This window comes from Canis lupus, chromosome 3 (genome assembly GCF_003254725.2).
Source record: "Canis lupus dingo isolate Sandy chromosome 3, ASM325472v2, whole genome shotgun sequence".
In the NCBI taxonomy this organism is placed as follows: Eukaryota; Metazoa; Chordata; class Mammalia; order Carnivora; family Canidae; genus Canis; species Canis lupus.
Window position 1 is genome coordinate 73,565,808 of NC_064245.1, and position 13,847 is coordinate 73,579,654.

General features: G+C 44.0%; 1 protein-coding gene across 4 annotated transcripts in view; it reads right to left on the reverse strand.

The window, feature by feature from the left end:
* FAM114A1 (family with sequence similarity 114 member A1) overlaps positions 1-13,847 on the reverse strand; it is a 70,180-nt gene that overhangs the window by 14,561 nt on the left and 41,772 nt on the right. For all 4 annotated transcript variants that reach the window (XM_035714514.2, XM_025437332.3, XM_035714513.2 and 1 more), the window contains 3 exons: positions 13,219-13,371; positions 6,742-6,862; positions 1,185-1,276 (listed from right to left, as the gene is read on the reverse strand). In XM_035714514.2, coding sequence (XP_035570407.2) covers positions 1,185-1,276; positions 6,742-6,862; positions 13,219-13,371 — 366 coding nt within the window. The remainder of the gene's footprint in view (positions 1-1,184; positions 1,277-6,741; positions 6,863-13,218; positions 13,372-13,847) is intronic.

The following is a 13,847-nucleotide window of genomic DNA, read 5'->3' on the forward strand; positions in this document are numbered from 1 at the left end:
GGCTGTTGGAAAGACCTGGAGCTGCTCTGTGACTAGTTTAATCTCACACAAGTGCCGCTGGAGACACCTGTAGCCGAAAAAATTATGGCTAACTTGAACAGGCATAGCAGCTTCTCTGTTATTCCCTGAATTTACAAAGGGCAGACTCCTCCAGCTTTGATCCTTGGAGTTTAAAGCTGTTTGCTTAAGTGCAAGTCGTATCTGAGCTTATGTTAGACTTTCTTCTCATCTTAGAGCTCACCTATATCAACAGGCCCATGGGATGTTGGAGGCACCACACACACACACACACACACACACACACACACACACACACACACATTCTCTCGCTCTCTCTCTCTCCGCCCTGGAGCAGGGGCAGGTGCTGCACAGAGATGAATGAGGCAATTTCCCACTGTGTTCAAGTCACTGACCTGTCAGAATCAGTGACCTCTATCTGAGATAAAGAAATTACTCATGTCTCCCCCTCACTGCCTCATCCTGCCCTTTTCTCACCCACCTTGATAAGTGAGGGCCTGCGTCACCTACTGCTTGCTAAAGAGGAGGAGGAAAAAAGAGAGAGAGAATAGGGAAAAAAAATACACAGTTTTAAGTAATTAATAATGAGTGTCCTTATTAAGAATCTCCACCGCAAGACCATATACTAACTTGCAGAACATACAATTAGAAGCAGCCAGACCAACAGCTGGATCGTGCTTGGGCACCACGTGGCACCAGCATTGGGGTAGGGGTAGGGCTGGGATACGGGGCGTGTGGCTGACCTGCCCGATGGGCTTCTCTCTGCCGTATTCTCACATGGCACCCCAGGCAGGGAGTGGAGGTGGAATCTGAAAAAGCTCTTACAGTGATTCTGCACCCCTCTTCCTTCCCCTGCGCTGAAGATACCTACTGCTCTGATATACAGTCCTACTTCGAGGAGAAGTGACTTGTCCAAGGTCACAGAGTAATTACGAGGGGGCTGCAACTAAAATGCCTGGTTTGTGGCACAGTCTTGCACGTTCTCTCCTGTCACACCTCATTATGTTGCCTCCTGGGATCTTAATTACAGACCTCAGACTCTCCTCCCCTCCTGTGCCATTTGGGGTTTGGGGTTTTTCCATTTTGGGTGGATCACTTGAATTTTATAAGCAATACCTTTAAAAAGAACACCAACAAATAAAAACTCAGACTTGGACAGCGCTGACCTTATTGAGTTTGTCAGGTGTGGCTGCAACATGTAATTCAAAGAGAAGTTCTGTGAGCCTGCTAGCAAATTCTTCTCCCTTTTCTTCTAAGGCTGGAAATAGAAAATGACAGAAGTAAGAAGCATGATTTATTTTTCATCCTTCAAAATGTGGCAGCTGACCTGACCTGATGGCCTGCAGTCAGAGTAGAAGTGGGGGCTGCAGCGGCCTGCCCCCTAACCCCCATCCCCACCCCGGCTGCAGAGGGCAGCTTAAGAGCTGCCCACTTACAAGCGTGACAGTCAAGCAGGCAGCTGCTGCAGTGTGAGGGGCTGCCCTAGCCCTGTTGCTCGATGTTCTAGCTGGGGTGTCCCAGGCTGGCCTGAAGGCAGCATGAGGATGGGGAGGGGACTTATCTGTCTTATTTACAGCTATAGGTGATCAGCAGCTATTTGTTGAAGGAATGACTGAATGAACAAATGAATGCTGTATCTCGGGTCTAGAAGACCTGGACCACACTGTATTTACACCCTGGAGGATTGCTATGCTGAGCACTGCAACCCTAATAATACCCAGGGCACCCTTTTATGTCCACAGAGCCCCAGTGCTGGGCAAGCAGAACCAGTCTCCATGGGCCATACACTATCTGATGTAACTACACTGTGTCTCTGGAGAAACAAGGTTTCCGAGGACACCTGTTGGTCCTATAATATTTCTTAATAGCCTTCCCTCCAGAATGGGAGCTATCTAAGGATGGACATGGTATTTGTTTCTGCTTATTCTTGAATCCAGAGCATCTAACACAGTGCCTGGAACATAGTGGGTACTAACATGAGTATTTATTAAATAAATTGTTGATAAATTATAGAGAATAACATACAGACCCCATATATCATGTTATGCATAATATGTCATCAAATAAAAATAAGTTGATGTCATTGGTGGGCCGGAAAGAGGGATTTTTAAGTTACAATCTTACTTCTTTTCCTCATTTATATCTATGGGTTGAAGCCATTTTTAGAGTTTCAAAGTGCTAAAGAGTTGTTTCCACAATGGGTTAACCACCAGTTTGGGGGGAAATAAAAGCATCATTAATCTGCCCTGATTACACGATCTCAAAACACTCTGGCTCACATCAGTGGGTGAAGGCAGTAGCTTCAGCAAAAGCTAAGCCACGTGAGAAAAACTGTATCTAACACTTGTGTGCATGTGCTCTTTCCTGTTTTACAGACAAAAGGCTAATTAGCAGCCCGTGAAGATAGCCAGGGTAACCTGTAGGTCTTTGTTCAAAACATTTGGCTTAATCCGTTTATTATCACCTTGAATCCATATAACCTCAGGGGGGAAGGCAGATTAATAAATAGAATAGAGAAGTAAGACATATATGTCAGGTGATACGTTTTGTGGAGAAGCATAAGCCAAGGAAGAGGAACAGGGACGGGTTTGGAAAGCAAGTGGGCAACTGACAAGGTGCCATTTGAGTAATGACCTGATGAAGGAGAGAGGTGAGCAACACCGGATGGGGTGCAGGAAGAGATTTCCAGCCAGAGGCTTCACCAGTGCAAAGTCCAGGAGGCTGTGTTCCTGGGCTTGCTCAGGGGGGCAGTGGGGGGGAGAGAGGTGTGTGCCTTGGGGGTGGAGGGAGAGAGATGGCTGTCTTTGTTCAGGATGAAGGGGACACTAGCAAATCATTATAATCCAAAGAGGTAAGTGCACTGATTGAGGAGGCTTTTCCAGTATTGAATCTTGTCCTCAGAGGGGTGTTAAGAAGGCTTCCTGGAGACGATGATACCTGAACCTAGTCTTCAAGAATGAGAAGGCATTAGCTACTTGTAAAAGAAGTAGAGATGGAGGACTAGAGAGAGAGACACACACACAAAGCTGAGACACTCTCTCTGCTGGGCAGAGGTCTTAGTCTCTTCCTCTCTAAGCAGGCAAAGTAAGAGGGGGCAGGGACATATCTGGGCAGCATGGCCTAGGTCTCATTCCCAAACTGCTTGGTCCTTCTCATTCTGTATGAGGCAACGCTGCAGGGCAGAAAGAGCCCTGGCTTAGGTGTGGGTTTTAACCCCAGCTCCTGTATTCAGAGACTCTGTGGCCTGGAGGGGCTACTCATGGGTCTTCGCAGCTTCCACACCCTCCTGTAAATTTAGGCTAATAAAACCCACCCATCTCAGCTGTAGCACTGTTGTAAGGATCAAATCATACAACAAATGTGAAAGTATTTTGTCAACACTAGTTTTATCTAACTATATTGTTATGTGCTACAAAGATATAAACACTGAGAGATTAAAAATATTGGGGAATCATCACCAATAAATTAGGATGCCAGGACTCTGTATAGCTCCAGCTTTTGAATGTGCATTTGGGGGGCACCTGGATGGCTCAATGGCTGAGTGTCTGCCTTCAGCGCAGACTGTGATCCCGGGGTCCTGGGATCGAATCTTGCATCGGGCTCGCCGCAGGGAGCCTGCTTCCCCCTCTGTCTATGTCTCTGCCTCTCTGTGTGTCTCTCATGAATAAATAAATATTTTAAAAATGTACATTCTATAAAACAGAAAGGTTTTAACTTTTAGCAAACTTTTAGCAAAGATTTTAGGGAAAAAAGTCACAGGAAAAAAATGGAAGTGGATAAGAACAGATGATAAATAAAGTTGCAATAAAGAATACCTATTACTACAGCTCTTGGTTCGTACATATGGTCCAGATCTTCACCAAGGCAATAAAAGTAGAAAATAGCCTCTTAAAATCTCTTCACAACAGTGGTAAACCAAATTAGAGACCCATGGCAGTGTGATAAAATTACATGCTGCTGGAAAGACAAACCTACAGATCATTAGCTAACGCTATCAAATGCAGAGGAGCCCGATACTGGAGTTTATCTAAAAATGACAGTTTGTTGCATTTTTCCAACACTTGCAAATGAATTATTAAGGTGTTAAGAGGCTTTTAGAAAGGTAAATGCTTACAAGAAAAAACAATGGATGAAAATGCTCTGGTTTCTCCCCGAGTTTTCCTCCTGGCTTGTCTGCTCACCCCCACTGATGAGATTCCTCTTTATAGCTTTTAGATAATCCCTCCACCTCTGGAGTTGTCACACTATCCTAATTGGATTGATTTAATGACAACCCTGCTATTCTTCCCTCCCAGTTTTTCTTTACGTGTTTGACATTTATTTATTAAACTAAGCTAATTAAAATTAATAGTGTTTTGATAATCTGGAGATGCCCTTTGGGAAAATGGAAATGTTCTGGGAGATAACAGGGTACTGTCACTTAAGAAAAGACCAGTCTACCATTTAAGCATGCTGTTCACAACTTCAATTTTTTTTTTTTTGTCATATGAAAAAAAAAATCCCAATTTACTGAGGCTCTATATTAAGACTGGAACACATCAGATGTAGTAACATTTTCTATTTAGAAGTATTGAATCAAGGTTCCTCTCTAAGAAATTGTGCTAGCTGGGGATGACTTGCACTGGCAACAGTATTACTTGGATGTTAGGAGAAATCTGGGATCTTTTTACCCTTTCTGAATGACACACCCTGTAGGATCAAGGTCTCCCTTAAAAATCAGGAAACCAAAGAAAAATTACCTGGATCTTTTTGGGTGATCATTACTCTGGAAAACAGGCAGCTCTACTGGTTCACCGTGGGCCCATAATAATGCCTGTATGAACTCTGGTGGCTGGCGTCTTAGTTTCTCATTATTAAAACAGAGGCTGTCATCCGTTGTGACTCTTGTGAAACACACAAATGCCCCAAAACATTATTCTCCAACAGCCTCTTTGCTATTGGCCTCTGTCTATTCTTCAGTATAATTGAGTCTTCTATTTTGATGCAATGAGCATAAATCTCATTACACTGAAGGCACATAAGGTCAGTATGGGAGACTAAAGCCAGAGATGGTATTTAAATAACAGTTTGCAAATACTTAGAATAATTTTGCCCTGAGCGTTGAGGCTGACGCACTTGGCTCTCCAGGTTGAGCTTCGATTAAAGGGATGCAACACACCTGGACACAAAGACACTTCCAGCTACTCAACTGGGATGAATGAGCATGATCGGTACTCTGCGTGAGGGTAACAGCAAGTACAATCGTAAATAAAAACTATGGTTTATCGTACTTTTGCTATTTTCCCTACCTTGTTTTAGCACTTGAAATAACAATACCAGCTCACATTTTTGAGCAGTTCTGTGTGACAAGCTCTGTACAATATACCTTTACGTACGTTACCTAATCTGAGCCCCACAATAGCCTTGGGGAATATGCATCAGTGTCTCCGTTTTATAGGTGCAGATAATGAGTTTCAGAAAGGTTATATAACTTGCTCTAGGCCAATGCAGCCAATTAGTGGTGAAAATGTTTCAAATGGACCTTTGAGACAGTCCTAGGAGAAGCCAGCCTTGTGTGTCCATGGTTGACCTGTGTGTCAGCATGATTCAAACAATTGTGGTTGCAGGGGTAGGTGATAATACCAGTAAGAAATCACTCTCCTTGTACACAGCAAAGGTTTTGCTATCTTCTGTTCCTAAATGGGCAACCTCAAATAACTCTTTTTTTGTAAAAATTTATTTATTCATAAGAGACAGAGAGAGAAGCATAGAGATAGGCAGAGGGAGAAGCAGGCTCCCTATAGGGAGCCTGATGCGGACCTCGATCCCAGGACCCCAGGATCATGATCTGCACTGAAGGCAGATGCTCAACCACTGAGCCAGCTAGGTGCCCAACCTCAAGTAAGTCTTAAGCATGTCTAACTTTGAAAACTCTTTTTCCCCTCTCAGGGAAGACAAAACAGGTCCTGGTCTCCTTGGGGTCTGGCCATTGGGTGGCTGGAGGATTCTCAGGGGCATGCACCTGGCTCAATGCAGTGTCTGACAATCTGACACATCACACCCCAAGGCCCTGGGTGCCATTGTCAGAACCCCACTTTCTAGGTGGACAGCAGGCCACTTACAAATACACCTTAATTCCTACGCATATAAGTGAAACATAGTAAGAAGAATGTAACAAGAAATCCATTGAGAGGGACGCCTGGGTGGCTCAGCGGTTGAGCAATGCCTTGGCCCGGGGTGTGATCCTGGAGTCCCAAGATCGAGTCCCGCATTGGGTTCCCTGCATGGAGCCTGCTTCTCCCTCTCCCTGTGTCCCTGCCTCTCTCTCTGTGTGTGTGTGTCTCTCATGAGTAAGTAAATAACATCTTTAAAAAAAAAAAAAAACATAAAAAGAAATCCATTGAGAGACCTGCTCACCGCATGCAGATAAAAAAGTTAGATCTCAGAGCATAAGCTCTAGTCATCAGGGCCTGGCTCGGCCCACCGCAATCTCGGTTCGTTCGACCCTCTGTGTGTACCGCACGCCTGTGATGTGCCAGGAACTGTGCCACCCACCACAGCAATAAAGATGCTTCTGTCAGGAGAGAGGATGATAGATCTACGTGGCCTGCTCCTGTCACGAGAGCAGGTGCACAGAGTGTGGGGAGGAGAGGAGGAGGAGCACTTGAATGAAATCCTGCCCTGTTCAGAGGGCGATCTTTATTAACAGCTTGTTTGGCTGTTTCACTGCTTATTTTCCTTTACCTTGTTCTTGAGTGTCTTCATTCTCTAATTCTTTGGCTGCAAAGATGTCTTTAATGGAAATTAGGTCAGTTTTTAAGAGTTCCAGCTTCTCTCCATCGAGTGATGCTAAAAATGACTGAACCTGAAAAAAGAAATAGGTCAGCATCACTGTCATCATTTCTTCCTGTTAATCATGTTTACGTCCAGCTGTCCCCGGTTCTCCCAGGACTGAGGCGATCGGTGGGGGACGGTGGGGGGGCGGGGCGAGGCCGGGTTGAATGGGCTGAGTTCCATAAGCTCCCTGGGCCTCAGTTTTTAAAATTTTCAAGTGCGATCTACTCTTCGTTGTGATCCTCTGTGAGGAAAATCAAACAGCGAACATGAGACACATTCCACAGGTGCACACAGCAGCGGCTGAATAAATAGTGGTGGTGGCCCTTCTGGCCTCGTGGTTAAAAACATGCGGGCTGTCAACTCTGAATTCAAATAGGAGCCCCTCACTTGTGACTTGTGTGCCCTCGGGTAATTTATTGACCTTTCCTTCCTTATCTGTAAAATGAGGACTAACAGCATAGCATCTACCCTGTAAGGTTATTTTGAGGGTTAAATGAAATAATGTACTTAAAAGTACTTGTAGGCATGCCTGGCCGGCTCAAGGGGAAGAGCATGCAACTCTTGATCTCGGGGTGGTGAGTTCAAGCCCCACGTTGGCTGCAGAGATTACTAAGAAAAAAATAAACTTAAAGAAAAGTGCTTGTAGTGAAGGTCAAGAAATTACATACATATTATGTATATATATAATAATGTGAACATATGCGTATATATAATACATATACGTGTAAACAAACACATAGAGAAATGTTTTATGTATACAGATACGCATACATATACACTTGCTACATGTGGGTTCTGGAACCGGGGTCACAAAAACACACGAGACACATTTTTCTCCTCAGAGATCTTGCAGGCGGGAGGTGGGAGGCCCAGGGTAGCTGCTAACCGCCGTGTCAGGGGTGAGTGGAGTGGTAACGGGGCACCAGGAGGGAACCTCAGTTCTCCTTAGGGGGGCGACAGGGCGGGCAGGGAGAGTCCTCAGAGGGTAAGGTGTGAACTGACATCCTTGCTGCTTATGGTCTTCAGAGCCCTTCTCTGGAAACTGTCCTCTGTAAACACTTAAAAATTACTTGCACGCCTGGCCAGTCATCCTCTGTGAATCTAAAGACTGATATGAATTTCCAAGGTGGCCAGAGCACATGGAGAACCATATAAAAAGTGAAGTTGGACTCTACATAGGAGTGCCAGGGTGGTTCACTCGGTTAAGCAGCTGCCTTTCGGCTCAGGTCATGATCCCCGGGTCCTGGGATCAAGTCCCGCCATTGGGCTCCCTGCTCAGCGGAGAGCCTGCTTCTCCCTCTCCCTCTGCCTGCCACTCCCTCTGCTTGTGCTCTCATGTACTCTCTGTCAAATAAATAAATAAACTCTTTAAAAAAATCCGTAAAGTAGTAAGGTTTTTATGTTTTCATTCTGCAGGTCAAACACCTGCTCTGGAGGGAGAGCCAGCAGAGGAGCCGCATGCTCTTTGGAATATGTTTTAATATTCATGATGGTACTAGATTCACACATCAGGACAAGGAGAGAGTCAGAGAGGGAATCAGGGATGCCAGGCACCATTTTCCTAAAAATTGTAATGAATATCACCAGGGCATAATGCAATCGGCAAGGAGGCTCAGGAGAAGCTTAGCAGGAAGTCATCAACACAAAACCCATTAGTTATAGAGTTCAGCAGGTGCAAGCTAATGCTCTCAGCCTGATGGCTGCCACCGTGCCTTTTTGCTCTGACCCTTCCAGAACCTTCTTTTCAGCTCATATACTCATGATTAGGTCTCAGTGTCCTAGATAGGCCCACAGCAGAGTCCTACACTTTATTACTATTTTTAAATATTCATAATGACTAGTTTTTAAGATTTTATTTGACAGAGAGAGAACACAAGCAGGGGGAACAGCAGGCAGAGGGAGAGGGAGAAGCAGACTCCTCACCGAGCAGGGAGCCCAATGTGGGCTCAATCCCAGGACCTCGGGATCATGACTTGAACTAAAAGCAGATGCTTAGGAACACCTGGGTGGCTCAGTGGTTGAGCGTCTGCCTTTGGCTCAGGGTGTGATCCTGGGGTCCTGGGATCCAGTCCCGCAGTGGGCTCCCCACGGAGAGCCTGCTTCTCCCTCTGCCTGTGTCTGTGTCTCTCATGAATAAATAAAATCTTTAAAAAAAAAGAACTTTTTAAAAAAAAAAAGACTTAACTGACTGAGCCACCCAGGTGCTCAGATTCCAATACTTCAGATATATTTTCTAAACATTAGTTTTCTAAGAGTAAAATTAAAAGGTAATTATTGAACACATGCTTGAGCACAAAACTAGTGAAAATGTATATACACATGTGGGATATTATGATTTCCCCATGTCTTCTGGAGGGTAGCCACCCTCTGGGAGGGAATGCACTGGGGTTTTATGCTTTGGGCATCCACTGGGTGGGGTTCTTTTTAGCACAGGACTCTATTGTCAGCATCTTTCTGCCACAGTATCTCTTTTGCTTCCTTCTAGATCACTGCATTAATGCCAAGGTAATGAGCAATGAGTCTTTACTTCATCCAATAATAAATAATCATGCACTCCTCAATAAATATTCATAGAATGCTGACTAGATGCTTGGCACAGTGCTAAGTGTTGCCGGGAACACAAGGATAGACAGTCTGCCTTGTCAATCTTTTCCCTGAAATGGAGCATGGGGCGCCATTTTGAAGACTCTTGTTTACTTTTTTGTTAGCTATTGAGTATAATAGCAATAAAAATTATCAGGTGTTTTCTTAAGAGTTATAGTGTACCACATTGCCATGCCTGTTCCTAGAATCAATCTCCTAGAATAGCAATGATAGTAATTCCTTATATTTCCATACAGTGTGTCAGTTTTAGCCAATGAAATGTCAACAGAGGTGATGTGTATCATTTTTGGGCCAAAGCTCTTAAAAACTGGGACTGAGCCCACATCGGGCTCCCTGCATGGAGCCTGCTTCTCCCTCTGCCTGTGTCTCTGCCTCTCTCTCTCTCTCTCTCTGTGTATCTCATGAATAAATAAATAAAAATTTAAAAAATGGGACTGAGGAGCACCTAGGTGGTGCATTGATTGAGTGTCCAACTCTTGGTAGGTCATGATCTCAAGGTTGTGAGATCGGGCCCCGCAATAGGCTTCACACTAGGTGGGGCATCTGCTTGGGATTCTCTCTCCCTCTCCCTTTGCCCCTCCTGCTCATGCTCTATTTCTTTCTAAAACTAAACAAATATTTTTAAAAAATGGGAGTGTACCCTCTACACTTCTGTCCTTACGCTGGTAGGATAAAGATGAATAAAGATGACAAGGAGGCTCTAGAGGATGGTGACCCAGACATACGGGAGGCCACAGGCCCAAAGGGATGTGCCCAGTACTAATGTTACTAAAGTTACCCTTCCATAGCCTGTATGGATCTCTTGCCAGGCTGTGCTCCTTGTGTTGGGACCATCCACTGGAGGGTGCATCCCTAGGTCTAAAGGATGGCTAAGAGGTGGCTGTTTGCAGGGCTGCAGGTACAGCGTAAACCAGGGCATCCTCACATGTGCACATAAAGCTCCTTGAAGTGAGAGACAGCTGGAAATAAAGGGATAAGAGCAGGAGGAGGGTGGCATGGAAACGTGAGGAGTTTGAGAATTCTAGATGGGAATCTGATTTTCAAAGTCATTATAATATATTCTTTAACAGCTTGTTTCAAAAGTCCTCTTAACTTTTTTAAAAAAGATTTTTATTTAGTTATTTAACAGAGAGATTGAGAGAGAGCGAGAGCATGTGAGCACAAGCAGGGGGAGTGCCAGAGGGAGAGGGAGAAGCAGCAGACTCTTCCCTGAGCAGGGATCCAATGCAGGGTTTGATCCCAGGACCCCGGGATCATGACCTGAGCCGAAGGGACACTTAACTGAGTCACCCAGGTACCCCAAAAGTCCTTTAACTTGAAAGTATTTGGTATGTATAGGAGGTCTAGTTAAATTTTAATTCTAGATAAACAATTCTAGATAAAAAAATGAATATTATCTTAGTATGAGAGTGTGTCCCAAATATTGCACAGGACATATTTACACTAAAAAAGTATCTAATGTTTATAAATAGTTGAAGTTTCACTTGGCATCCTGTGTTTTTATTTGCTAAATCTGACAACCCCAGCAGGAGTCTCCATTTGTATTCTGGCCAGGAGCCTGTGAACATCTGGATGAGTCGAGGGGAGACATAAAATGGACAGAGCCTGGCCCCTGAATCCCTAAGGCAAGAAAGCCTTCTGATGACCAGGCAATCCCATCTTGGACTGTTACAGAACTGAGGATAACTCCTACTGGTTTTGACCCATACATTTTTAGGACTTGTTTATTATAGCACCCGGTAACTATCGTTACTAATCCAAGAAAACATTCTGCATTCCTTACCATGAATACTACAAAAATCTCCAGGCTGGGGGAAAGGAAGCAAAGCTTGCAGGAGCAGTGTGCAGACAGAGGGGAATGCATCCCTCCAGGGACCCAACCCCCTTCCTAGCAACATCAGTCCTTTGGGGCTCTTTTCCAGGAACCTGGAACTCTCCCAGATGAGACCTGTAACAGACCCCACCAGAGTGGAATCGCTCTACCAGCATGATAACTTCAAGGCACCATGCATGCCTGTCATGTTTTTAATAATAACAACACACACACACATATAAAACATAAGGATGCATGTAAAAATAAGATGTCATCGACATTATTCATTGCATATACATATATGTATAAAAAGGTAGCTAACATTTGTTGAGAATTTATGTACTAAGCAAGCTGCAACTGGCTTCACATGGATTACCTCATTGAATTCTTTTAATATTCCTATGAGACAGGTTTTATTATTATTCCCATTTCCTGGATAAGGAGATTGAAGTGAGAGGGGTCCAAAATCATGCAGCTACTGATTTTGGATATACTATTACTGAGTAATTTGATCACATAATGTCTGACTCAAAACCCAGCTTTTGGAGGAACAATTTACGCTTCCGTGGAAAACTGCATTTTTTAGAGCATACGTTACCGATTATCTGAGTCTATGGGAGCAATTTCACAACTCTTTAGATTGTAGCTAGCTGATAGCAGTGCAAAATAATTCTTGTCCACAGACATGTGAATAGATTCCGGAGGCAGAGGGGCAACCTCACCTCCTGTGGAAAAACGAGGTTTATGCCCATTTGCACATGCACTGCAAAATTGCTCTACTCCATACAAATGTGCGCGTTGGCTTTTTCCCTTGAACCACTTGTAACATCTACTTTCCTTCATTTAATGAAGGGGCTAAACAAATTCTTTAATTCGTGTGCATTTTGTATCTGTATATGAGGTATGATTTTGTTTTTAAAAAAATTACCCTTTAACAGTTTAACTGGAAGACTGTCACTGATGACTCCAGGATAACACGAGGAAATAAACACAGATAGTAACTCAGTAATCTGGAGGGAGGGGGATTTCCATCCTGTTTGGTTCTTAGTTGCCTGTTGCATGGCAGATGCCATTTTTCCCTGCCTAGGTGGGCATCAAGAATGTCTCAACCCTTTAAAGTCCAAACTTAGAGGATGTGGCCGAGAGAGAGTAAAAAATCACTTCTCTGTTCTAAAGCTCACTTCCAATTTCCTCTTCTCACCGGAGGGCTTGCTTCCCTCCAGCGATGTCACCAAGATGACCCAGAGCCTCTCCCAGAAGGCTCAGAGGGTGCTGGCCTGTGGTTTCTACTGGAAAAATACCCCAGAGTATAGTCAGCCTGACATTCACACAGAAGAGCTGTATATACAGGAATAATAGTTTTAAACTGCTTACAAGAGTGACTATATAAGTACCATGTGAGTATTTGCTAAATAACCCTCCCTCCCACATAGATACTTGAAAAAAAAAAAAATCTCCAAACTCTGCTGATTTCTGTTATTTCTGTTCTGCTTCTTGAGATCCCAATGGGGGAATGTGAATGGTCAGGGCTGTTAGGAAATTCCCAGGTTTCTGTTTAGGAACAGTCTCAAAAAGAACTTTAACTCCCAGTAAGATGATCCTGCTCTTTGTGCAGGCAATTTAACAAACAGGTGAATAAATCATTACCTAGCCCATAAAACCCCAAAACTTTGCAGTCTGGAAGAAACCTCGATGCTTTGTTTTCACTGGGTGGAAGTGGTGACCTGGCCTGGGGGTAAGGATCACTCTTATTTTGCTGGCCCTCTTCGGGGCTGGGGCGGGGTCATAGCACAGCACAGAGAGGAAATAATATGGAGCATGTGGGAGTCATCAGGCTTTATAATATTTGTGACCCTAGCACAATACTCATGAGGTCCTAAAAATGAGATATTTTAATGGCAGATTTTCTTGTTTCTTTTGTGTGTAAGAAAACACATTGGTGAACATGGTGTTTCAAGTGACCATACCTTGCTTTCACTTTCATTGGATAGAATTTCCAGGGCTTCCAGGTGTGACAAACCTTGATACTCATCAAACAGCATCCCATAGTGTGCAGTCCTCTCGGCCGTGAGCTGCTGGGCCAGTCTCTGTTTCTCTTTCTCTTTGGCTTCCCTTAACATCTGCAGAAATACACACAATGTTTGTGCACTAGATCGTGCTCGTAATGAGCGCTTACTCATTTCCTGTGTAAGACGTAGGAGGAGATGAGGGCTGGCTTTGTATTTGTGAAGAGTAGGTTTTAGTCGCTTGGGAATTTCTAACAAAATGACTCTTTCATTGACTCTACCGACAATTTTTACATAATATTCCACTTCAAATTTTACATGTTCATTATGTATGCAACAAAACAAAGCAAAAATTCTCTGCCTGGGAACAGGATTGGAAAGAAGCAACACAGAAGCTGAGCGAACAATGCTTTCCGCCAAAGTGTTTTCCATGTGTGTGATTTTCTTATCTTCTAAAATACCCAAATTTTCCATAATGAGCAAATTGATGTGCACCGGGAAAGTCTCATCTATTGTGACAGGGTTCATTGCAACTTCTGCACCCAGGACGACCTCAGAGCAGCCACATGCTGGTCTGCTTTGATCTGAGT